We start from the raw sequence: 26,986 nt of genomic DNA, 5'->3' as shown, positions 1-26,986 counted from the left end.
CCACAGGGAAATGAGCTGGCTGAGAAGAGAGATGTTACAAGTGGTGTAAGGAGCACTCCAGAAGTACTTCAGGCAGAAGTAAGTACAAGAGGAGTGGCTCTTACAGGTAGCAGCTGTATGCCAGGGTCAATGCCCCACGTGCCTTCAGCTTCTCCACTTTCACATGATCCCATGTCTACCCCCAGAACTGTTAGCTGCTCTCTTTCATTTGCCATTTGTGGCTGAACTGACTGCAGATAACAACAACAACAACAAAAAAACCACTGAGTTTCTCCACATAGGCAAAAAAAGAGATTTATTTTAAAAGGTAGAAAAAACAGAACAAGTAGTATGGTCCTTTACATTCCAAGCCCTCTACTCATCCTCAGTGTAAAGCAGCATGTTGTCCAGCCTGGACTTGTAGAGATTTCAGCCAGGATGAGTGAGAGGGTTTCACCAATGATTCCCTGACTTTAGCTCTGGTTAAGGACTGTGGAGCAGTGTGCCAGCACACTGGTGCAAGGGCAGTGAATCCCCTTTACAAGAAAGACCTTCTTGACCTTGTCTCAGCTTCTGTTCAAGTGCTCCTGCACTCAACAAAAAGGACACTTCAGTTTTGTTTTTTACTGCCCAAGCCCAACTTCCCTTGGCTCCCAGAGCAGCAAACACACAGGACCAAAACAGAGAAGACTGAAAGAGAAAGAGGTAGGTAATCAGATATTTGTGGCAGAAGAGGTTGTTGGGAGATACCCAGTTTGTGACTATTCACAGTGCTAGGGGGGGAGTGTCCAGGAACACTGAAGTACTGACACACAGCCTGTCAGGCACTGTGGGTCTGTGCAGAGTGTGACTGTCCCCATCCTCTCCCCTCTGCCAGGATCAGACTGGTCTGGATGCTGCAGTCACAGTCTGCCTCAGTGCTGAGGAAAGGGACCTTCTGCATCAGCCCTGTCTGAAAGCACAGGGACAGCTGGGTGCAGCAAAGAAAAGTAAAAAAAAAATTTAAAAGGAAAAAGGCGGCTGTATCTCTGGATGTGTTCACTGTTAGGCAAGGCCCAACAGCACTGGAAGAGGACAGATCTGAGCCACCTGGACCTGGAAGAAAGTCAAGAAACACAACTCACTGGAGGACACAGAAGGATTCCATTTAGGTATCCCAGTACAACAAGCTTGCAGTTATCTATGCAGATCCCTGTGTTTTATCTTTCTTCTGCCTAACCTCTGACACAGGGAGCATCCCCTTTGTACATCAATGAATGGGACACAGAGAAATGAAGCAACTAAGACAAACATTTCAGGGAGAGGATTTTTTCAGCTATTGAAGAGTTTCTGTCTTTCTCAGCTATGAAGAGAAAGACAAGACAGACCCCAGCTAGAAAGCTTTGCTCCAGCATGACTTCCAGCATGGGAGCAGAACCACGCAGGAAACTTGGCAATCTTGGTGTGTGGCTGGAAGCCCTGCAGTGGGTCAGCAGCCAAAAGCAAGGTATTCTGATCCCTCTCCATGCTCAGTTGACACATACCAAGAATCTTCCAGAGGTGTACTACAGCTCCCAGCTGCCTGCAGCAGGTAAGTGGGACAGGGAAGCTGCACATCCACCAAATACTTTGGATAAGGCAAGGTCAGTCAAAAGGCCTCTTCTGACCCACTCCAGACCTGTGTCACCCACCCACTGTATCACAATCTCAGTCACTAGCAGGGTTTCCACTGCTGAGACTTTGTTGAAAGTCCTCTTTACATCAACAAAGTTGCTGCCTTTCCCCGTGTACTGAGCATTGCCTTCAGCTCGCTGCCTCTGCCACCCCGCAGGGCTCCCCACCACCACTGCCCCTCCACCCAAGGAAGCCACTGGAGCTGACTGCTGCGCCATGCATCCTGGTAGCCCTCATCCTCCCAGCCCCAGCCCTCCAACAAACTGTGAGCTCCCTCCAGCAGTCTGGCCATTGTACTGCAAGCACTCCCCGCACCACAGCTGCTGGGAGCCCAAACTTAGGCTGATTTTCCCGGGTTTCCCTGGTCTCTGTGTAGTCCTGGGATAGAAGCTGACTGCTGCTGTCTGTTTTTCCTGCTCTACTTCTATGTAGCTTGTGGCCAAGAGATGCTACAGGTGAAACGTGAAGGGAAAAGTTCCTTTGCTCCTCCACATCCCAGGAAACAGCAATTGCTGCTTTCCCCCCTGTACACCGCCTCCTCTTACCATGTCACCCAGGCTGTGCATTCTCAGTGCAGTGAGCTCCTCTCTCTAGACATCTTCATGGGACTGGAAGTGAACTGTGATGAGAAGCAGAGAAACAGCATTGGCAGGGGAGCACAAGCTGGTAAAGGAATATTCCAAGGAATACAGTCTTGATCCCAAGACCACCAAATAAAACCTATGACCCAGGAGCTAAGAATTTAAGTGCTAACTGTGGAACCCTCTTCTCTCCTGCCTCTGGGCAGGGAAATTCCATGTGTGCCAGAGGGACTGTGGCTTAGCAGAGGACATGCCTCAGCTCACCTGCTGGATTTCCTGCATTGCCAGGCGTATGGAAGAGCGGAGGCGAGGGAAGGCTCGTTGGCTGCTCTCTCCAGAGCTAGGCTTTGTTCCACTCTTCTCTGGGGTCTGCTGGTTTTGGAAATTCTTGGTCCTCCTGAACCACTGCAGAGCAGGTGTGCCACTGGAAGGCATGGAGGGGCAGGACTGCTTCTCTGGAGGGGTCTCCCCCTTGTCTGCTGGTGAACTCAGGGTGAGGTTCTCCAGATTTTTGTAACTCAAGCTCTCACTGCTTTTCTGGAGAAAGGAGGAGTGGATTCAGCAGTGGTTTTCAGACCCTTCACACACACTGAACAGCACAACAAAGAGAAATACCCAGCTGTGTCCACTGCTCACATTCAGGGGGCAGCGGAGTGTCATCCACCTGCCAGTGCCTCTCCCCCATCCCAGCACTCCCCAGCTAGCAGCGTTTCCCAGTTCATGCAGAAGCAGCCAAGCTGCTTGGCCAAAATGGGACATCCCTCAACAGGAACACAAAAGAGATGCTGCTGCAGTGTCTCCAAGCACTCACTCCAGGCACAGTCCACGCCCCATCCCCTTTTCCCCCTGGAGACGCTGGGCACTCACCTGCCCACAGGGGACAGTCAGTGTCTCCATGAAGGGCTGGATGCCCACGCCCTGGTGGTAGCGCACCAGCTCGGTCAGTGAGGCGTGCGCCCGGTCCTCGCCCAGGATGACATAGCGAGCGTTGGGCTGCTCCTGGATCATGTAGTGTCTGCAGCGCCCTTCGCCCCTGGGGAGAGGGATGGACAGAAACAGTCACGACATGGGGCCGCAGACTGTCAGAACCTGGCTCCTGCTTCCTGCACCCGTGGTCCCCAGAGCCAGCTGTAATCAGGATCCTCAGTAACAAGTACCATGCAGAGGCAGGAGATGTGCTGGGCACTAACATGTGCTCTTAGGTGCTGCAGTCTCCTTCCAACCTGGTTTGCCCTCTCAGCCACAGAGTACAGCCTAAGCAGGACCTCTACCCTTGGAGCCACAGCACCCCACCCACAAACAGGTCTATTTTTTCAGTAAGAGACAGATTCTGCAGTATCCCAGCTGGTACTACAAACTCCCTGAGGCATCCAGTACAGGAGAGGCTGAATATGATCGTCACTGGACTCTTCTGTGAAACAGGTAATGTCTTCCAGTCAAGCAGTTTTATAGAATCACAGAATTCAAGAATTCTATGACTGCAGAATTCCAGGATCACAGAATTTCATGCAGTACTCAGTTTCATAGAATTCCTTAGGATGGAAAAGCCTTGAAGATTCTCAAGTTCAATCCTTAACACAGCACTGCCAAGTCCACCATTAAACTATGTCCCCAAGTGCCACATCTACACATCTTTTAAATACCTCCAGGGATGGTGACTCCACCAGTGCCCTGGGCAGCCTGTTCCTGTGCTTGACATCCCCTTTCTGTGAAGACATTCCTCCTGACATTCAGCCTGAACCTACCCTGCCACAGCTTGAGGCTGTGTCTTCTTGTCCTGTCTCCAGCTGCCTGGAAGAAAAGGCTGATCCCCACCAAGCTGCAGGCTCCTGCCAGGAGTTGTAGAGTGCAATAATGTCTCCCCTGAGCCTCCCCTGCCCATCACCTACCGGTATGTCAGGATGTAGCCTGGCCGGCTCTGGCTGATCCGAACAAGGAAGCAACCCAAGGGCTTGTCAATCAGCAAGTTTTCAGCTTCCCTGGAACCAGGAAAGAGTTTTTCAGCAGAGAGCCAGCAGCTGCCTTGCTACACTGCTGGGTTTCACATCCTATCTCATGTGCTAGCATGGCAGTGTCCCAGGGAGCCCAGCATCTGCCCCGTGTGCCCCTGGCTACAGAACACATCTCACGACTCAGATTGGTGGTGCAGAAGGCACCAACAGGCTGAGGAAGCACCACACTCTCAGCCAAAGCCTCTCCAAGCAGGGCTGCTCCAAACCTGCTCCAGCAGGTTTGATTGTGCAATACCAACAGCTGCCTTCCAGCACCACACATGTCACAAAGCACCACTGAGATGAGGAATCTGTGCATGTGTGCACTTCCTATGGTCCAGGGATGAAGAAGTCAGGATGCTGTGGGGTACTGGGTAAGCCCAGCACCTTGGAAAAAACACCAGCCTGGATTACACCACTCTGGCTTTCTAAACTTCCTGCTGGAAGGAGGTCTTCCCCTCCTCTGCCCAACAGACAAAGCTCTGCTTTGTGCTTTGCTCCAGGCTAAAGGCGACTGCAAATCACCAGGGCAATCTGGGGCTGCTCTGGCTGCTCCATTTCATGAGGCTGAGCTTACACTGCTGTGTGAAAACTTAAGTCTCTGCTTAGCCACCACTGTCTTTATGAAGGATCTGCCACATCCTTCACTGTGCAGTGCTCATGGCTAGTCTATACTTGAATTTAGATTGTTTTGTCTTCCAGACACTAATTCCTTTCCTACATTATTTCATCTGTGGATAAAAGAATTATTACAGGTTAGGGCATCAATAACTATCATAAAAAAATTAAAAGAAATGCAGTTACCAGGGAGCTGTGAGCTAGAGTAGTGTCCTTTACCAAGCTAATGTGCTGTGTAATGTCTCTGAGTAAACAGAGACAAAAAAAAAAAAAAAAACAAGAAAGAAGAAAAAAAATCCAAGAACAAAAAAGAAAAAATCTGAAAAAAATCTAAGAACATAGATCTAATAAGGTTGAAGGAGAATTGCAGTTTCAACAGAAAAAAAAAAGGAAACTAAAGCAAGATGATGAGGGTTTTCAGATGGCAGCAACACTGACAAAGGAATCCTACTAAAAGAAATTACAGGATATTGGCAGTTAACAAGTGTGGAGCACCACAGATCAATCTGCACACAGGTGAGACTGTAATGCCATCCTGCTCCTGTATGAGTACTGGCATAATCAGCACCTCTCTGATTATGCCACTGCTTCACTCAGAAAGCAGTGCTTGACTCAGCCAAGAGAGAAAAGTGTGAGGCAGACCTGGTAGAAAAAGTTCAAGCATTTAAACAAAGTCTTGCAAACAGATCCATAAGAAAGAAGGGCTTAGTGGATATCTCTCCCAGACTAACTAGAAGCAAATGCCACCTATGCTGCATCCTCCTTAGATAGACAGAGGTATCAACAAAAACCCTTCCTCTGCCTGTATCAAAGGGCTTTGGTGGAGTTTTACCACTGGCTACTCCCTAAAGCCCCTCTTAATACTATTTAAAATAAAAGTAAGCTGAATTCTCTATTCTCCTGCTGTAAATTGGGGTCTTCTCCTGACCTCTACTGAAATATGAAAAAATGTCATAAAGAATCAACCCAAAAGTTCATCTTCGTGTCTCTGCAAATGGTCCAGAACAGGGAAAGTTCAGCAAGTGTGTATTTCTTCTCTGATTTCTTTACAAGCCTCCCATCCCTACACAGGATCTGTATTTAGGGACACAGTGGACTTATGTACTATGAGTTTCCACGGTCTTTCCATGGACCTACATAAAGTCTCAGCTTTTACAACCTGTGACAGGGACTCCCAAGCTTTCCCTTAAGGGTTTGATGCTCACAGATTAAAATGGAAAAGTTTTGCTGGTCACTCCCATTCCTATTCCACTTCCTTTCTGGCCAATCCAAGCTACACAGTCCTAAGGACACATTGATTTCCACCTGTGGTCACTGTGTCCAGAGGACTCACCTCCTACTGATCATCCCCTGCAGCCAGCTTGGAAAGGCCCCATCATCCTGCATGACCTTCTGGGCCTGTGTCTCTGTGAACCAGCGGAGAGTTGCTCCTCTCTTGAGTTTCCTCATTTTTGCTTCTTCCCCAGTCTGTTCCTCAGTTCCCAGAACAGGAGGAGGCACAGAAGGGTTCAAGAAGTTATCAAAAGGAGTGGACTGAAAGCAAGGAGAGAGGGTAAGTCAGCACAAAAGCAAAGTCAAAGGCAGGGGACATTTGAAGAGATCACTTCAGCAGGTGACCCAAATGCTGAGTCCCTTCAGAGAAGATCAGCCACCAACTACTGAAAACTGCTTTCAGTTCCTCAAAGGTCCTGACCATGCTTTTTATCTAACCACAGTAGGACTCACACTTCTCATCACAAGAATGATAACATTCTCTTGGGACTGCATGCAGGAGAACATGTGCATGCAGAAGGTGGATGGAGCAGGGAACCAGCACACCTGGGTCAGAGCCAGTATTGCTACCTCTGTCAGTTTGCTGCGTGGCCGTGGCACTGGTGGCTGCTGCGACTGATCAGAAGGATGAGGACTAGACTGAGGGCGCCTCTTTCGTGGCATGGGGACTGGAAGGGAGTTTCTTTCTGCAACAAGAAGAAAAAAGTAGGTGAACTCAAGCATCCCAAGATCCATGAGATCTATTCCCCACAGGCCTAGGACTGGGATAGGCTCTGCTGCATGGATTATGTGGCAAAACCACAGCCTGGCCCTCCTTCCAGCACAGCCAGGCAAATTACCTTCATTATGCTGCTTCCATTCCCCACAGACAATGCCACACTTCTAAAGAGCAGAAACACCATGAGCTCCCTGCCCACCACACTGATGGAATTCCCATCCCAGGGCAGGCCATCATGACCTGGAGCTCACAGCACTTCAAGGTGATCACCACACCAGTGGACACGCCCTGGGTCACTGTGAGTGAGAACAACTCACCCTGGGCCTCTGCTGCCAGTGCCAGCTGCCGGATTCTTTCTCTCTCTGCCTCCTCCTGTAGCTGCTGTGCTTGAGCTCTCAGCTCAGCCAACAGCTTTAGGAAACTCTTCTTGCATCTGAATCCCCTAAAAACTGTTCAGAAAAAAAAGATGCTGTTCATGACTTTGTAATTCTCTTGGGGAAGAACACTGGGTGATATTCCTTCATCCAGTACAAAGCCCTCAACACCTGAATCATGTTAATAAAGAGCAATGGAAACTCTACTGTGAGCAGGCAGCCAAAACCCTGTGAGAACTGTCTTCTACTCTCTAAGCTGCAAGATCACAGATTTATAGAAATCAAAGTATAGATCTAAGCTCTCATCTCTAATGCCAGGGCACTGAATACCTAAAAAGAAACCTCACAGAAGGGCCTGTTAACCATCCATCTCTGTCCTTCTAGACACCATGAAGGAGACAGGATTTCCTTGATGCCAGCCCACAGGAAAAACTTTCCCATAAGCAGCCATTTGCAGGGCTCACCAGGAGGATTGCAGACATTGTGTGATCCCACCTACTCTACCAGTTATTAAAACACATGAAGTGTTTTTTAAGAAAGCTGCACCCTCTCATTTCCCACTACCCACACACCCTCCCCACAGATGACAACCGCGCACAGCTTGTGACCATCTGATGTTTGTCACACTCTTTGGTGCACAGCTGGAAGTTGCTCAGATGCTCCAGCAGTGCAACAACCCATACAGAACAGAAGTGTAACAGAGGGGAGCTAAGCAGGGTGACAGCAGCCTCCTCCTCCTCCTCCCCCTGGATGCATAGTCCTCATGTAGGGAAGTACCAATCTGCCCACAGCCACCCTGAAGAGACTGGCTGCTAGAGCAGATGCTACGTGAAAAGGAAAAGGAAAAGACCAAACCAAAATTTCACCCCCTTTTGCCTGTCTCTGAAAACAGCAATGAGATCTGCTTCACTCATTTCCCTCTCCCAGTTCAACACAACTCACAAACAATCCTTACTCCAGAGGACAGTGAGCCAGATTTCAGGACACAGCCAAATCATGCGCCTGCCTTGCTCAGCCCAGCTCTTCTGCACACAATTTCCCTTTCCAAGGCTGACACTGAGGGCTCTCCCTGATGCAGGATGAGCACTGGGAATATTGGCATTTGCAAGAAGCACTTTCACTTCACAGGGCCTTGGCATAGAGATGGCACCTGCCCTACCCTTCTGTCCTCTGCAAAGGTGGAGCAGGGACTGCAGAAAATGGCTTTCCTTCCCCTGGTCTGAGATCAGCTCCTGTCCCAGCACTCACCTTTCTGTATGATAACTGCTGCTCTTTCCAGTCGCTCCACATACTTTGCCAGCTGTTCCTGATGCCAATATTTAAAGAAAAGTCGAGACTTTCTATGAAGTTGGAAGAGAAAAATGCAGTGAGAAACACTGTCTAAACTTTTATCCATCATCCTTTGAAGGGCCCATTTCTAAAACCACAGAATTCTCCCTAAAGAGAACGGGTGACAGCTTACACATGTAAAATCTTAGGCTTCCCATTCCCTACAGCAGTGATCCACACCTACCCACAAATCCAGCCTTTCAGCTCCGTACTTTGCAGTATCTCCAAGCAGCTGAAAGAGACAAAAAAAGTGAAATAAATAATTTTCCACCCAAAGCCAACAACAATTTTTTTAGTTGCATAAAGGGATATAAAGTGCCTCAGCAATTCCCAACAGTCAGTAAACTGGCTGTCAGTCTGCAATGCACCTTGAGGTACAGCTAGGATCACATTTGGGAAGAACATCTGCAAAGGGGTTCCCAGAGGCAGATTTACTTCAGCTCTCTGGGAGGCAATTCTGTAGAGCCTATTTTATTCTCAGAAGTGTTTTTCCTCATTCTGTTTCCAAGCCCTTTGGAGGACACAAGTTGCAAGGTCAGCAAAGCAAGACTTCTGGGAGAAAGTCTGTTTTCCAATTCAGTTTCATTTTGCAGACTCCAGTGATAAAATTTGGGTCACTCGGAAAGATTCCCTGACACTTGGAACCGAAAGCAGCTCTAGCTGCAACACATAGACAACTTCCTCTCTCTCCTGCTAATCCAGGCTGTGAAATCATAGTGGCACTTTTTGCTAATATCTCACACAGGAAAGCAGAAGTGTTTTTCCTTCTATCTCGGCCAATTTCCACAGTGCCACAATCCACATCCACAGGATTTTCTTTCTGAAATGCATCCCATGATTTTTGTGCCTCTAAACACGCCACACTGCCTTTTTACAATAATCTCTCCCCATCTATGAGATTCTCTTGTGACCTCAGTTGGGTTTGAAATTCTTTCTATTCAGAAGCATCAGGAAGTTCAAGGGAGCACTGTGAAGGCAGGAGGAGCTACTGCCAGGAGAGAATTGTTCCAGGAGATCATTCAAACCCTTTTCTTAAATGACTTAAAAAAACCCCTCAGCTGGCTTCTTTACATGATTCATTCTCACTATCAATCACAGCTGACACTGGCAGGAAGGAGAGGCTGGGAAAGTGGAGAAGAGGAGGTGGGGAACTGCTGCCCTAGATGTAGGAAGGAAAACACTGGCAGGGTAAAATCCTGCTTCTCTGCAGAGCTGGAAGGATGTTTATGTGTGTAACAGTTGGGTTCCAAAAGTCTTGATGGTATATTTTGCCTGTACAGAGACAAAATTTTTGGTTTAGAAACATCTTCTCTAGCCTGGGAGTGCTGCCTGCCTGTTCAGCATTGTCGGTAACTTCTCCCATGGGCCATCAGGAAAAAGCCTGAAGAGGACCCTGGCAGCAGCACTTGAATGCCTGCCATGCTGAGTTTAGTGGACACCCTTGACCATTATTGTCACTACCCAATTAAATACATGGGTCAGTTTTCATTTCACAGCACAACAACACTTGGAACACTTACAACAATTGAATTTAATTGCTACATAACAATTCAAGAAAAATTTAATTCATCATGGTACCAAATGCTTTTTAAACATTTAATGTCCTTGCCTGGGATCCATTTTCCCCATCACCACAAAATCCCCTCCTCTTTTTTCTGTCCCTTTTACTCAGTTTTCTACGCTACTCCAAGTAAAAGCCTCTGAAAAACAAACCAGACTGCACATAACAAAGTTAATGTTCCTACCTTTCTTTTGTGAGGGGGACACCAGGTTTAACTAGAAGAATTCCATATCTGTGGAAAACAGACCAATACAAACACATAAAAGCCACATCCTTGATGGGCTGAGCTGATCCCTATCACCCTGGGAGCAAACAACAACAAATCACTATCTTTCCCACTCAACCTCCACAGCAAATAACCCCATGACCTCAGACCACATGAACTTTGAAGAAACTCCTTCACTCATTGCCCATATCTGGTTATCAGGGTAATTTCACAAATAATATCTAAGGAATATTCAGAGTTTTTAAAAGACCTTTCAGCAAATGCCTCAAAGGAGGGTCTCCAGGAGAAACCATCTCTTCGGATACGGATTGTCTCCAGCAGCCCATTGTACCGCAGCTGAAACAGCACCACAAAGAGGATCAGAGAAACAAAGAGAAACAGGTCATTATGACACTGGTTTTGTTCCTTTGGAGGCAGAAATTACTTCATTCAGCCCTAAACTTCCCCAGTTCAAAATGAAAAAATTTTTTTCTGAAAATGTTTTTTTGGTTAAGAACTGAAATTACCTCATCCTGTAACTCTGATGATTAACCACTCTGAGCTAGAAGTTGGAAACCATAAAAACCAATGACTGAAATAACTTCACCTTCCAGCCATGGGTACTGCTTTGCCTCTGTCCCTTAGAGGATAGCTTCATATTTCAAAATCTGGACACAGAAGTACTCTGAGGCATGGATGAACTTCCTCTTAATCCTATCCTTTCTTACATACATTAAAGAGGATGCTGAGCTTTCTGAACTCTTCCAATCATTTTCAGTATTCTTTAAGGCATCTATACCTCAGACCTGACAGAATATCCAACTAAAATCATATCAGTGCATTTCAGATCGTATCAAAGCAATCCCATCTTGGTTTCTAGTCAAAGTTGCCCTGGCTGATGGGTGAGAACAGTCTCCTCTGGGAAGCAATTTTTCCAGAGTACTGTCTGTACCAGTCCCATCCAGGGGGAGATACAAAGATGAATCCTAGCGCCTGACAAGCAGATCTCATTGCATTCATGAAAAAGAAATGAGAGAGATCAAAGACTGCAAAATCTGGACCTAGCAGACTGTGTCACAAAAACTACCAAGTACTCAGAATCTTTACACATACATAAAGCATGGCCACTCTTTCTCTTGCAAGGGAAGACTCAACTGAGCCACCTTTTCACAGCCTTTTCGTGGAATCTGCCCTCCCACTGAGATGTGGCAGAAATCCCTGTAAAGGACACTGTTTTTGCTCACCTGCAGCAGCACCACCTGGTTGTCCAGCACACCTGGCTCCTTCTGGCTGTTGGGCTTTATGCAGCGCACAAAGTGTGGGTTGGCAGAATACATCCTCTCCATGAGCACCATCAGGGAATGCTGGCAAGGGCAAAGGAAGACCAACAGTCCATCAAGCCACAGCACTGCCACATGTGCAATATCCTTCAGCAAGGACTGTTTTCTCACCCTGCAGCAACTTCCTGGGTTCTTGCAACAACTGGGCTCATCCCACCACGATTAGCCCTGCCTGGCCATCAGGAAAACCCCTGTCTACATAATGTCTGCTTTAACCATGCTTAGCACTCTGGAAGCAGTGCAGTGATACTTGTAGTGATAAAATTATCACTGCTTTCATCTCACGGGGCACCTCAGGGCAGCAGTAGCGTACCCGGAACTGAGCTCCAGCAGACTGCTTCCGTGTGCTGTTGAACTTGTCATCTGCACCTGGCAAAACCTGAAACCAGACCAAAACAAAGGATCAGCCCCAGAAAGAAGTGCTTGACTGGCAGCCAAAGAGCACTGCTGGAAGGCAGATGGCAAAAAAGGAGGGAGAATGGATGTAATGGGAGGGAAGACAAGCTAAACATATAAATGGGAGAAGCAAGCACAAAACATGGTAAAAACCAAAGGTGAAACTGTTACAACCTGATTGCTGTCTGCTCTTATTTTAAACCAACTTCTGCCTGCCCTTTTCCAGACAGTTTCTCAAATAGTAATTATCAGGTAACATTTGTCAATTGTGATATGGACCTCAAGTGTCATACCTTGGCTTTCACATGAGGCATCAGAGTCCCTGTCCTGGAGATAGTGGCTGGAAGAACAAAGACAATTAGCTGATTTTGTACCTTTGCAATGCACTAAGGCTAAACATTCAAACCTCACTCCACACACAAACCTCCTTACAAATACTGAATCATAGGATGTTCAGTTTCACCACATGGAACTGCTGTAGGAAGCACACAAGGCAGTCATTACTAATTTCTGCCACTGAGAAGACAAGACAATCAGGTTATTAAATAAACCTAAATGACTTCCAATAGAATTATCATCAATGGGCATCCAACAGAGTAGAAAAAATGGCACAGGCAGCAAATGGGGAGCTCACCTACAGCACTCAGGAGGTTATTTATCAGATATTTATCAGATAATCATAGATTATCAGGAGGTTATATATCAGATAGCTTATAACTAATTCAGTGACAGGATGACAAAACCAGGGAAGTTTAATTTACTAAAGGATCTAGTAAGAGTCTTGTGCACCCTTGATGTAATGGCTTCATGTGAGTCATAAAATCACAGAATGAGGTTAGCAGTGTCCTCTGGAGGTCATCTGGACAAAACCCTTTGTCCAGCACCCAAAGCCATTGCCCAGACTGGACAGCCAAACTGAGAACAGGTTATATCTGATGTTTATGAACTTTAAAAGAGTTGGGACTAGGCTAAGTAACAGTGCAAAAATGGTAATGAAGAAAGATAGTCCTGAGCAGTAGCTGAAAAACACAGTGGAGAATAGAAATTAAATTCATCAGTTTCTTGTAAATCCCAGAAAGTGGCATGGACTGAATGGGACCAAAAAATTACTATACCAGAAGCACAGTGTTCGGCCAGCCAATTTCCAAGGAAGTATCCACCTGACCTTTCTCTAAATTTTTAATTTAATTAGAAGCCTTGGAGAATCTGAAGGCTTATTGATAACTGGAAAAGGGGAGTGTAGTGGTATGACCTAAGAGTTTTTTTAACAATTTGAGAAGCTCTGTTTTTAGAATCTATGATCTTGACCAGCTTCATTTCTAGACAAGAACAGAGTGTGTAGAAAGGACCAGTGGAGACAGTCATGCACTGGCCTTGGAGAAGATGGGAAGGCATCTGAGGGGTGGCTAATTCTCTGGAAGGGGACACACGTGCCTTGCTTTCCATAGCAGGGAATAAACATGTTGCTCTGACACTCTGACAGCTCCAGTGCAGGCTGCAGCATTCCCAGAGTCCCTCTGGTGCTGCCAGTTGAGAAACACACTCTGGGAAACACAGGAGCCTCATGCCCACACTTAACTCTTGCCAAGGTGAGCCTTGGCTCATGCTGGATGTGCAGAGGACTTGCCTGTGAACAGCACACTGAGCAAGGGGGTGACACTGTTGATGAAGAGCCCACGGACGCTGGCTGGCACGGTGTCTCTGTTCTTCTCTAGAAAGCCCTGGGCAGTATATTGTACCTGGGGAAAGGGCAGCAGGTCACTAAGGACAGCAGGGCACACAGGCTGGCTGTAAAAGCCACTTCCACAGCCTGCTGGGAGCTGACCATGAGTTAAACTGAATGTACTCTGGCCTGCATATGAATTCTTTAAACAAATATGCACCCCAGATGCCAGCCCTGAGGAACCCGACCTTGCACATGCCAGAGGCATCGGAACCACAGGAGTGTGCAGCATAACCCCAAGACGTCCACTTTTTACATGTTAAATGTTAATTTTTGTAATAATGAATGTCACAAATAATAACTTAGTCAACAATGCTGAGTTTAGATCACTAAACTGCAAGTTGCAATGACCTGAATTGTCATATCTGCTCCTGTTCCAAAAATTACCTCCAATCAATTCAATTTAATGGGGACCAATGCTTTCAATACTGGTGGCAGTAAAGTTACATGCAATAATGCTAAGTCTCAAGCTGCTTAGATACCAGTGAATGTGTAAATAACTGCCTCCACTTTCAAAACATTCATTACCCTGCTGTTTACACAGTGCTCCCAGGCGTTTGCAAAAAAATAGTCACTGCTGTGTTCTGGAACCCATTAAGTAAAGAAAAAGCCTTTAACCTCTCCTTTGGTGCTGCACAGAGGACACTGTACTTTAATTTATAAAGTATTATTTTAGGACTAGAATCCTAATAGAATGGTGATTAGAAGAATAGCAGATTCTTGTAAATCTGCTACACTTCTGAGAGGTAGCCCCACTGTCCGGAGGGTAATTTTTACATAAATCCCAGGGAATTCTAGCAGGCAATCCACTGGAACACATCACTTCTGTTAGTGTCATCCTCAGACCACACATTCCTTAACATCAAAACCTTATTTGTCAGGCACACCCCCACCCCCTCCAACATACAGTCCAACAGCATTCTTCTTGCAAACAGTACATACTTTCCCAGCATAGTGAATGATGCTGAAGCCCAAAACACGGCCTCGGGCTGGCTGGAAGTGTAAATGCCCCTTAAAGCTGCTGTTTAGTTTATCCACAAATGTCTTATCAGTTGCCTGCAAGAGAGCAGATTTCATAACCTGCAATAGAGGCCTGATGAGGACACACAGAATCAAAACAATGTTGGAATTATCCTTGGCTGTGCAGTAGTCTTCTGCTGTACCTTCTCTCTGACTCTTCTCAGGGATGCCAATGCCACCAGACTGCCTCTGATCAGGATGTCCTGTCTCATAAGTCACACATGGTGACATCTCTGTTCATCCTGCACTCCAGCCCAAGAGCTTTCTTTGTAGCCCAGATAGACACTGATATATTAGCCCCCGCAATATTTTCCGTGCCTTCTGTCTCATGTATACCTGAGGGAATGCACTCTGCTCATCCAGAAGAGACAGCAGCCCAAGTGGCTTGGCCAGGAGCAGATTCTGCAGGAAAGAAGATGCATGGCAAATACATAAAGCAGTGCAGGACATCCCGTCTCACCCTTACCACCCTTTGCAGAGCTTCTTCCCAGGTGCATCTCCCCCCCAGAGAAAGAGCAAGACTTTTCTCTTGGCTGGATGGACCAATTACATTCTGTCAGTCCTCTCACTCACCAAAATAGGTTCATTATTTTTGAATGTGATAGTTTCCCAAGGCAGCCCTTCTTCCTTATAGGCAGCCTGCTCCAGCTGGAAAATGTGCTGAAATAAAGAAAAAAGAGGTTGAAGCACTCACTAGACTTGGCTAGACAAACCCTGAACACCTTCCTTCCTACCCAGAACAAGAGGATGGGGGTGTTGCACTCTCAGCCACAGCATGAGAGGTCCAAGATGTGGCTGCTGCTCTCCATGGTTCTCTGTAACCCTGGCACTTACTGGTGCTGGTGCATAAAGCAGGAACACTTGTCAACACTTGAGTGTAAGTGTCCCTGCTATTACAACTTTGATCACTGCTTGATCCATCTACCTCTTCCTTTTCTGTCCCAGTGGCTCCCCTACCCCAGCAAGGAAGGTTGCTGCTCTCTATTTTGGTTCACTATTCACTATTTCTGTCCTTACAGGCAATAGATATGTTTTTCCCCAAGCTCTCCTGTATGTGCCAGGTGGAAAAGTGTTCTGCTTTCCCTGCAATACAAGGTGAGTTCACCCCCAGCAGACTTACATGGTTGAAGAAATGCTGCAGCTGCTCATTGGCCAAGTTTATGCAAAGCTGCTCAAAACGATTCACTGCAAAGTTTTCAAACCCAAAAATATCCAAGATGCCTAAAAAAAGGGAAGAATAGAACATAGTGGAGCCTGCAGACCATGCCTGCAGATTACTGTGTATACCAACACACAACTAAATCTCTTACCACACAGCTTTTGTGGCACAAGGAAAATGCACCCAAGAGAGACACCAGTGGCAGCTCTTCCACAGCTTGAAGAGTTAGTTAAGACCCCCTCCAGCTTGGCTTCTCTGCTAAGCCAGAGTGCCCCAGAACAGCCTCAGTTACTTCAGATCAACTGACTGCTCAGAGCTGCACAAAGCCCAACAGACTTCATACTGCTGACTCTTATCTCTGGCAGGATCACTGTTTTGATAATGCACCCCAGCACACAAGCTCTGTGAAACCTCACGCTGTGCCCTGTCTTTCGTCATGGCTGAGGGATGCACATTTGAGAACAGAACAGGAGCAAGGCAGGCAGAACTCACCTATCTCCCTCAGTTCCACATCAGGATCCACGTTCTCAGCCAGCAGCTCATTGATCTTGCAAACAATCCAGCCAAACACTCGGCCATAGGCCACCTTTGCAATGGAGTCCCGAGCATCTGCACAGAGGAACAGCAGCAGCTCACTGATGGGCTTCACAGGAGAGCAGGGCACACAACACAGGCTGTTCCTCTACACCCACCTCTAGCAATAATGGCTATATGAAGCTACTTTAAAGACCAGATAAACATTGGATTGTCCCCATCCTTTGCAAGTGGGTAAAAACAGCTCTTCAATTTCAAAATCTTCACAATCTTTCTACAAGATCAGCCACGCCTACCAGGGCATTTTTGAGTCATGCCACTTTTTAGAATATCCAGAGACTTGCTTTCCTCTCTGAAGACACACTAAGTATGGATCCCCTCACTGCTAAACCAAGGGAGAAGCTCCAAATTTTACTTGGAAAATTGGATGGTTCTCTTCCTCCTAGCCCATAGTTGCTAAGTGTTTAAATTCTGTAGTTAAGAAAAGGACACAATTGATACAACCTTGCTGACATTCTAAGAAGGAGACCAAATTAACATTACTTATGATTAGCTATGTATAGTTTATTGTCCAGAGAAATTTGTAAAATAGAACTAGCTAATCCCATTTTGTTTTCATTTTCTTCTTTCATTTATTTGAAGCAATAATCTCTTTTTAAAATTATCTTTTAAAGTACTATCATTTATATGAACTTTTTGGTACAGATTATTGTAGATTATTTTGTTTTATTGAAAGGAAAAATAACACCTTGTGCTTGCTATTTTACTCTTTTCACTCAATTTCTGACACTGTGACTGATATCTTGTTGCTCTCGTGGTTGTTTCTCCATCTATTTCCTAGAGCTCTGCACACTGCCAGCACTCTGCAACAGGAGCCTTCCCCTGTTTTGCACAAATACCCAGAGTTTCTTTCTGGGCTGGACTGAGGCAGAAAGCAAAGCTAATTCCTTGGTTTCTCATTTAATCTCTGCAGTCTCCTGGAGACCAAACAAAAGCAGCATTCATGGCCCTCCATGTCAGTAAGCGACTAAACAGATAAACACTGACATACTTCCCTCTGTGTGAGAGGAATGAAGGGGCACAGAAGGACACCTTTGTTCCCAACAAGCTGCACATGTGTGTGGGGATACCCTTCCATCAAAATCCAATCTTTCTAGCCAGCACATCTGCAATTCATTGTGTTTCCTACCTTCTGCCTGCTGCTGGGTGTGAAAGCGCTGAATCTGCTCGCCTCGGGTCACTGATGTTGTACAAATCAGGCATTTTAATAGCTCATCTTCCTGGACTCCAAACTGACCCTGGGAAACAGGAAAGAGATGAGGACAGTCAGTTGTAAACCCTCACTCTGCTCATGGGGATTGTGTCTGTGTGTAACGGGGTCATGACTCAGGCTCAGGCCTTTGTGAGCCCCACTGTAAGGCGAGTGCTACTGCTGGCACCAGAGTGAGATATGGGCTCTGATCTGCTCCACCCCCGCAGTGACCACCCTCACACACCCGCTCCCAAACACTTTTTGTTTTGTCTTCCAGTGCTGCCACCTTTCACCTTCTTTGGGAGCCACACCAGTCCCTGCTGGGCAGTTTAATGACTTATTGAACAGCACCACACGGAGGTGACTGTGCAGGTGCTGAAGCATCTGAGCTTCAGAGTCACAGGAACCCACACCAGAGGCAGGAAACAAAGCAAACTCAGACACACACAACCCCTCAGTGGTTTAAGAGGAATTCCCCTCCTATGGGCAAGAAATGAGGAGCAGGCTTTCAGAAATAAGATAAAAAGAAGTTGGCTGCTGAACAGAAGTAGGTTGTTGTTTCTGGTATAGTGTAGGAGGGAAAAAAGCAAAGAGATGGGAGTGAAACCAAAGAGCAAGGGTGCTGGGATTTCAAACAGGTCAAAATGAAAAGAAATACAAAGGGGAGAAGGATGTTACTTTTTTTCTGTCCTATGTTGTTAACAAAGAAGGATAACTTCTCCATCCCATTTAACAAAAATTGAATGGTCCTGGAAAATACTTAATCTGTGATAACCTAATGCAAAATAATAGAAAGCTTAATTCAAAATAACCAACAAAAATGACAGCACTTAGGGTGATATCCCTGGACAAAATCTGATGAAAACACAGAACTAATCTGCAGATATTGCACACCTGAATTTCTCCAAGGCATCAAACTCACTAACATAAAACATTTAATTTTAAAAAGCTTGTGTTTTATGAAGTCAGCAAGGTATATGCTTATTACCGCACCTGAGTGGGCGCAGCTGGTGAGAGAGATGGTGAATCTTGTATCTTGATCAGAAGGCATATTTATTAAGATATTATATATAATACATTAAGACTATACTAATTAGAATATAGAGAGAGGTTTGCAGAGCTGCTAGCTAAGCTAAGAATAGAATAGAAAGAATCCACAACAAAGTTGTGCTCAAGGACTCAGTCCCCTGGCTTGCACTGGTGATTGGCTCTTAATTATAAACATAGAAAATGAGACAATCAAGGTGTCCCTGTTGCATTCCCCAGCAGCTGATAATAATTGTTTACCTTCTCTTCGGGGGCCTCTGGCCTCCCGAAGATGCAGAAATCTGAAAGAAAGGATTTCTGTGGAGAAATGTCTGCGACAATATGCTGGCTGTGCAAGACATTGGTTCTAGACATACAAGAAACAGAAGCCCAGAGGCCTCTCTGGGTATGAATAGCAGTGAACACAGACGCTGTCATGGGGTCAAATTGTACATTTCCAAAAAAAAACTTTGTTCTTTAGAAACCCTCACATTCTGAGGCAGAAAACATCCTCTGGCAGGAACAGCTCCTGCAGCCACACAGCCAGTGGGGAAGAGCATAATACCCATGAGGTTTCATGAAAATTTCTTGTGACTCACCGCTGCAGCCTTCAGCCATCCCTTGGAGGCCTCACTGACCTTCACAGACCCATTGCTCTCCTCAGGCTCAAAGGTCACATTGCCCAGAGACAACACACCAGCCAAGATAGCCTGCATGTCCACTTGCTCCTAAAACACAAAAGAAAGGTGACTGAAAAACCCACCAGCATGTAGCACATACAACACAGATGACCCAGAAGTTGGAGAGGTTAAGGGAAGAGGCACAGGCAATCTGTGGGAAAAAGGTCTCCACAAAGTCTGGCAGACTCAGGTGGTCTGGAAGTAACACGGAAGATCAAGAGAAAGAAGTAGGTCTGAGCTTCAGGAGAGGAGCTACAAAGAAACCCTGTGCCTGCAGGAAGCACAGATGGAAATGAAACAGCCCCAGGACTAACCTGTTCTTGGAAGCCCACCATGTCAAGAGCATTGCAAACCTCTTGGTATTTGTGCTTCCAGTGTTCAGCTACTTCCTGTGTACCAAATCGTCCACTTATGTACCTGAGAAAGTGCACATCCCATAAAAACTGTCACACCATCAGCACTGTAACTCGGTCATCCCTGATGGGCACAAAGTAGATCACCAGAAGGGAAAAGAAACTTTTCCAAGGTAGTGCAGCAGAGACCCCTAACCTCCCAGCTTCCATGATGGTCTGTATCTCTTCATGTAGCTCCATTTAGATCCCACTCCAGCTTCCACTCACTCACAGATAAAACCCCAGTGCAGAGGAAAAAACTCCATTATGCTGTTTTCCCCTTCACCACCCATCACAAAGACTAAACTAGGGTCTGCCTTTGACGTACCTGTAGAGTGAAGGATCCAATAACCCATACATCTCCTTCTGCTCTGCAGACAGTCCAGCAAACATGTAGTAGAAGATGTGGAAATTCCTCTCCCCGGTATCTTGTCGTACCACCCGTGACTTCTCTAACAGGTACTCACTCAGCTTGGCACCTTGCACTGCACACAAAAAGGTGACAGGGTGGGGAACTTCACTCTGGAGGACATGAAGCTGCCTGGGCTGTCCCACATCTCTTCTTTGGTGCCAGGAGCAGAGAATTGTCTAAATTAACTATCTTGTGTGCAAGACCCTCTAGGCTGCCCACTACATTGGAAATGGGCTTCTCCATGCTTCCTGTGGTCTTAGAGATTTCTGTTCACCTCTTTCAGCAGAAACAAAGGCTTCTGGCATCATAGTATTACTGACACTTACCCTGCACTCTCACCCCCATACTCCCACTCTGTCCAAATCCAGGCCTAATCCCATCCAGGTCCTATCCAACAGAGGTTGCTCTAAGATTTTACTTAATTGCACACCCTTCTTACAGGGAGGCACATGCCAAAAGTTTACCCTCCACAAGTTTTGGCTACTCAGTCTACTTCCTCCAGCTCCTAACCCCTCCCCAGGCTAGTAATTGCCCTTGACTTTACCTGTATTTCTCTGGAAACGCAGCTGTATGTATTTTCCAAAGCGGCTGCTGTTGTCATTCATCACTGTCTGGGCATTGCCAAAAGCTTCAAGCAAAGGATTCACCTAAAACAAGCGAAGAAGGAGAACAAACATTATTCAGATTAAGCAATCCAATCTAACTTACTTGGAAAAATTTATCTTTAGCATTTTCTACTCAGAGTTCAGCTGGAAAAGGAACCACTCCATGAATATGGATGAGCACCTGTTTTATCTCTGCCTGGATAAAGAAATTCAAAGAGGCAAATATCACAAAGACAAAGCAGTGTGAGATTAACAATGATCAGTACAATTGAACTGCTGGGATCTCAGTAAGATCATTGAGGCATTTTTTAGAAGATAAGGTTGGTACAACCTATTTCCACACAGTACCTGCTGTCACCAGATAAATTGAGTGCTATACAACAGCTGTAAACAAAGTCACCATGGCACTCAGTTATTAAGTATGACAGCTTAGCTACTGAAATTTGTAGACATAAGGACAGTGTATTATAGAGAAATTAACAGAACAATCAGACCAGCTTGCTAAGCTGGATGCAAAGGTGGCAAAATGAGAGTTTTTCTATATTTGAGTAAAGAATGCCTGTCAACTGAAAGAACAATGCCTCAGAGTAGATGCTAGACAGCTTGTTGAACACAGCTTTAAGATATGATGGCAATCCCCCAGAGGACTAACTATAGTCTTTGGATATATCTACAGGAACCAAGTAAGATGCACATTATTTCTTCACCATCATATCTAGGCTTTCCAAGGGCAGCTCATCTGGGCTGAAGTGAGTTATTTCCAGGGAAGGAACTGGAAGCCAGCTCTAGGCACTCTGCAAACACAGCTCTCCAGCCTGTGGAACCTGCTCAGATCAGAAGCAGCCTGGCAGTGTGGCCCAAGCCAGCTCTAAGCAGAGACAGCAGGTGTATCAATGTCACGTTCCCACAACCCAGCACAGGCCTTCACCTTGGATCCACCATGGATGACACCACACTGCATTAATTCACCATTCCAGGGCCCAAAGCAGAGCACGGGGCATTGAGTTTTTGTGCCAATATACTGGTTGCAGGAGGAGCTAAAGCTGGTTTCTGTGAGATGCCACTTTCCCCGAGTCCAACAGAGCCATACAGACCTGCCACTGGCCAAGGCTGAGCCCACCGCTGACAGCAGCAGTGCCTCTGCGATAAAAACTGCTGCACACCCACAGAAGAGAGAGAGGAGTGGGAATGTGTGAGAGGAGCAGCTCTGCAGACACAGGTCAGTGAAGGAGGAGGGGCAGGAGCTGCTCCAGGCCCCAGAGCAGAGATTCCCCTGCAGCCCCTGGTGCAGCCCTGGGTGAGGCAGCTGTGCCCCTGCAGGCCCTGCAGGCCCAGGGGGGAGCAGAGATTCCCCTGCAGCCCCTGGAGGAGCCACAGCAGAGCAGCTGGGTGTGCCTGAAGGAGGCTAGGACCCCATGGGAAGCCCGTGCTGGAGCAGGCTCCTGGCAGGAGCTGTGGCCTGTGCAGAGAGCAGCCCCTCACTGGAGCAGGCTCCTGGCAGGAGCTGTGGCCTGTGCAGAGAGCAGCCCCTCACTGGAGCAGGTTCCCTGGCAGGAGCTGTGGCCTGTGCAGAGAGCAGCCCCTCACTGGAGCAGGCTCCTGGCAGGAGCTGTGGCCTGTGCAGAGAGCAGCCCCTCACTGGAGCAGGTCTGCTGATAGCACTTGTGACCCTGTGGGGGGCCCACACTGGAGCAGCCTGCTCCTGAGGGACTGTACCCTGCAGAGGGGACCAGACCAGAGCAATCTGCTCCTGAAGTAGCCCAGGGAGGGTCTTAACACTGGAGCAGCCTGCTTCTGAAGGAGTGCATCATGTCAAGGCACCCATGCTGGAACACTCTGTTCCTGAAGGACTGTCTCCTGTGGGAGGGACCCCATGCTGGAGGAGGGGAAGAACATGAAGAAGAAGACAGTAGCACAGGTAAACTGTGATGAACTGACCTCAACACCCATCCCCTATCTGCCTGTGCTGCTGGAGGGAAGAAGGTAGAGAAACTGGGAGCCAAGTTGAGCCTAGGGAGAAGGGAGGAATTGGGGAAGGTGCTTCAAGATTTGTTCTCATTTCTCATTGTCGTACTCCAACATTAACTGGCGATAAATTAAATTAATTTTCCCCAAGATGAGCCTGTTTCATCTGTGATGGTAGCTGCTGAGTGATCTCACCATCCTTATCTCAACTGATGAGTTTTTGTTATGTTTTTCTATCCCTGTCCACTTAAGGAGCGGGAGTGACAGAGTGGCTTGGTGGGCACTGGTTGAAGTTAACCTACCACACAGAGAAAGACCTCTAGGTTTCTACAGAAAATATGAAAAGACAGACTTTAAAATGAAGCTCATGGAGAACTCACTCTTGTTAATCTATCACATGGACGGTTTAAAGTATGATTTGTTTATATAAACCTCACAGCTCCCTGGGGAGAAATTCAAGTGGAAATATTTCAGACCAAAGAGTCAAATATGTTTCAAAATGAGCTAGCAAAGATATATGAAAAGAGCAAGCATGGCAGTTAGCCAGCTAGCAGGTATGTGCCTGACAGTATAAGTAGCCAAGGATGGGTTACTAAAGGGTGTATGAATTCTTCATCCCTCTGTACCATTAAATGAAGGTCTGATTTTTTAATGAAAGTGGCATGTTCTACCTTGTTTTACCTCAAACAGGAAATTATTTAGAGAAATGCCACCAATCTCTTGTAAAAGAGGACATGATAAATGATTGCAATGATTTTCTCTAATTTAAGAACCATCTCCAGCAAACAGAATTACTGACCTACCAACCCTTCTAATTTGTGGCCAGGTATCTCACCATTCTTATCCACTATTTTCTTATGTGTCTTGTGTGTGGCTCCCTGATTTCCAGTGGTGATTCACCAGCAGGCTTCCTAAGCCTAATGCAAGTTTTCTTGCAGCAGTGTTGCTTCTGCACCTTCAAGCACCATCATGCAATGACCTACCTGAAGTATCTGCTGCTCCAGCTGTGAGTAGCCTTTGCATAGGTTCATTATGTGCTGCAACAACAACTTTGTACTCTCTGTTTTCCCAGCACCACTCTCTCCACTGCCAAGAAAAAGCAAAATAAATTCCATCAACCTTAAAGTATAGTTGTTCTGCCCCTTATGGCTCAAGTGCTCCATCACTTGAGAGTGCTCTGCAAGAGTTTCACAATTTTTTCAGCAAAATCACCTGTGTGACTAAAAACTCATGTGCCACAGCTTTACATGTGAACCATGAGGTTCTTCATCAGGGAACTTTTTCCCCTCTGCAAGGGAGTACAGATACACCCCATGCTGTCACTTCTGGATGGAATGTATCAGACAGACTATTTGCTCTGCTTCAAAAACCATCTGGTACATCAACTTCCTTGAAAATGCTGGAGCCAACAACTTCCTCTTTCTCCAGTGCGATTTGCCCTACCTACATCACTCCCACACCTGGATATTGATCATGAGATGCAGTGGCAGTCTCAGATCTCAAGTGTTTCACACATCCATGTGCCAGACAGCTGGGAATGCAGGTGCAGAGCTGCCCACACTCCCACAGTGCCAGCAGTGCACGTCACTGTGCTGTCACACATGCATGGGGCCTCCACCTCCAAGTCAAACAACCAGCTCTTGGAAAGTGCATTTACCCTGTCCTGGGAGAGGGAATGTACAATCATTGGGACAATATGCCCTTAACTGACAACATCACACCAGCTGAGAACTTCAGCATGTGCATGAAAAAAATGAATGCAGGAAATGCTGGAGGCATACTTGAGGGCAGGTCCCCATTTCCTTTGAGCCGACCTTTGAGCATGTGGTGTGGCTTTACTGCTTTGTAGCTGCCAGTGGCTCTGAGCTTGGTATCAAGTGTGTGTCATAGGTGGCTAAAAACCTCAAGCAGGTCCCTGATCTCAAGCACAGGTCAGACCAGCACCATCCAAAAACATACAAACGAAAAAGGACCATTTTGCCTGTTGAGAACATGTCATCAGTGCCCCTGCTCAGTATGCCAGGCTTATTTTTGTTTTTCAGTAACTCCCTTCTCCACAAAAAAAAAAATTCAACAGCACTTCCATGGCTCAAGCTTGACCTTAGACCTCCAACAAGCACAACACCTTCACAAGGCCCTGCAAGCACAGCTGGTGTGTAACTGCCCTCAGCTCTGAAGAAATGCTAAGTCATCTTCAGGTGACCCAAGTGCTGTACTGCAGCACATGCAGGCTATGACTAATGTCCTTTGGGACTGGGAAGGCAAGAGGAGCCAGTGGAATTTGTGGCTGAAGACAATTTGGTAGCAATGAACACTTATGATCTGGCAGCAGCTGCTTCATCCAACATCACGTCTGAGGGATGCAATCCAGACCTCTCAGGCTCAGCTGGAGACACCAAAGAGACCACCAGGGACAGCAGATCCTGGTGTGTTTCTGTGGTGTTGTGGGGAACTGTGATCTGACAGGAGCAACCTCATCCTCCCTTCCCTGTTCACCCCAACTGTGCTCATGTAGGAAAATGTGTTAATTAGTGTTTCACCACCCACAGAGAGGAAAACCATGAACTTCCTGTGACAGTAACACACAGACCAGGTAAAAGGACAGGAGTATATCAGACTCATTTCTGAACTGCTGGCAGAAAACAACCAGACTGCTGACCACAAATTCTCACAGGTTACTCTTTCTTGTCTTCCACCTCCCAAGAGAAACACAATATCTGCTCTCTATCCCCCAAAGCCCCACCAGCAGTGCTTCTTCTACCCGTGACCCCACGGCCACCACTTGCTGAGAGTACTTCATGTAAAGCACAGGCACCAATGGCCTGAAGGCTACAGAAATGAGTGGGGCTCAAGTGCCCCTCCAAGTCAGCTCCCAGTCCCACCAAAACGCTCAGCAGTGATTCAGCAGTGAACTTCCACACCATCTAGACCGAAAGTACTGATAAAATGATCAGAAGGCAAATACAAAGGAGCATTAAATCAAACAAGTTGGCAAGTAGCATTTTAACTGGGAGGACATTTAAACAGTTCTCTACAACACCCAGCTGTAGAGAAGAGGCAGTTAATGTTTCAAGGATCTCTCCACATTTTTCAATGCTTTCTCTGCTAGTTGATGTTGTTTAAGGCTTTCTCTGCTAAATGATGCTACCTGCTGCGCTGCAGAGTTCAAGCAGACCAAGAGTGACAAAATGGAGTAAAATGTTCGTGATACTGGTAGGCTCTTTGGTTAAAAGAACAACTTTTCCCTGACTTCTGGAGCACAGAACTGCCCACGACTTTAAGATCCTCCCCCATATTCCCAAAGATCTTAGAGCAGAAAAGCAAATTTTAATACTTCCTGCTCTTTGCTTACACTTGGGAAGCTCACTTTGTGAAAACTGGTTCTTTCCACTATCACCCTTCCAACTTTTACTACAGCTTTTACCATGGAAGTTGTGCTGCCAGAGCAGAGCACCCAATAGCTTTTCCCAGAGCAGGATTCCAGCGGCTGGTTCCCCACCAGAAGTGAACCCGGCATCTTTACTGTTGTAAAGATTGCTGGCCGAGCTGCTCCAGGAAAGCCAGTTTTGTCTGCCCACACGTTCTCACAACGTGCCCGCTCATCTGTCTCGAAAGTGGCCGAGATGAACCGGAGCAGAGCTTCACCTTAACTCTGGGCAGGGAGATCCCAGCGGGAGCTCGGGGGCACCCCCGGCCCCCGCCGGCCCCGGGACCCCCAGCCGCCGCTCACCTGATGAGGATGCACTGGTTGCGGGGTCCGCCGCCCCCGCGGCCCAGCATGGCATGGTAGGCGCGGCTGGCCACGGCGAAGATGTGGGGCGGCAGCGCGTCGGTCTCCAGGCGCCGGTACCGCTCGGAGACCTGCGGGGAAGCGGCGGCGGAGAGGGGTGAGCGGCCGCGGGGCGGCGGGGCGCGGCGGGGGGCGCGGCGCTCACCTCTCTCCCGTAGAGCGGCAGCGGCTGGAAGGGGTTCATGGCGACCAGGATGTCTCCGATGTCGGTCTGTGGGGACGGGACAGCCGGTCAGCCGAGCGCCCGCCGCCGCCCCCCGCCCCGGCCCCCGGCACTCACGTAGATGCGCTGCTGCAGGAAGCGCTCCCGCAGCCCGGCCAGCAGCGCCGCCTCGTCCAGCTCGGCCAGCGCCGCCAGGTCCCCGGCCTCGCCGGGCGAGGGGCCACGCTCCCCCGGCGGCACCATCGCTG

At 47.2% G+C, this 26,986-nt stretch overlaps 1 protein-coding gene across 1 annotated transcript; it reads right to left on the bottom strand.

Annotated features, from left to right (window-relative positions):
- Positions 1 to 278: 278 nt before the first annotated feature.
- Positions 279 to 26,981, bottom strand: LOC132087083 (myosin-IIIb-like). The gene is made up of 30 exons (XM_059493110.1): positions 26,856 to 26,981; positions 26,721 to 26,786; positions 26,516 to 26,646; positions 23,769 to 23,871; positions 20,760 to 20,862; positions 20,132 to 20,288; positions 19,726 to 19,828; positions 19,331 to 19,459; positions 17,643 to 17,751; positions 16,412 to 16,528; positions 15,881 to 15,981; positions 15,334 to 15,420; positions 15,097 to 15,162; positions 14,683 to 14,796; positions 13,645 to 13,756; positions 12,311 to 12,357; positions 11,935 to 12,000; positions 11,526 to 11,645; positions 10,553 to 10,638; positions 10,261 to 10,308; positions 8,700 to 8,747; positions 8,435 to 8,526; positions 7,130 to 7,261; positions 6,665 to 6,780; positions 6,156 to 6,355; positions 4,103 to 4,192; positions 3,081 to 3,246; positions 2,478 to 2,750; positions 2,178 to 2,251; positions 279 to 1,074 (listed from the first exon to the last, which is right to left on the bottom strand). The coding sequence occupies exons 1-29, from the start codon at positions 26,979 to 26,981 to the stop codon at positions 2,201 to 2,203; spliced, it is 3,159 nt and encodes a 1,052-aa protein (XP_059349093.1). The 3' UTR covers positions 279 to 1,074; positions 2,178 to 2,200.
- Between the last annotated feature and the right edge of the window lie 5 nt (positions 26,982 to 26,986).

The sequence above is a fragment of the Ammospiza nelsoni genome, chromosome Z (genome assembly GCF_027579445.1).
Source record: "Ammospiza nelsoni isolate bAmmNel1 chromosome Z, bAmmNel1.pri, whole genome shotgun sequence".
Classification (NCBI taxonomy): Eukaryota; Metazoa; Chordata; class Aves; order Passeriformes; family Passerellidae; genus Ammospiza; species Ammospiza nelsoni.
Note: the sequence above shows the minus strand (reverse complement) of the source record. Positions and strands in the feature narration are given on the sequence as shown.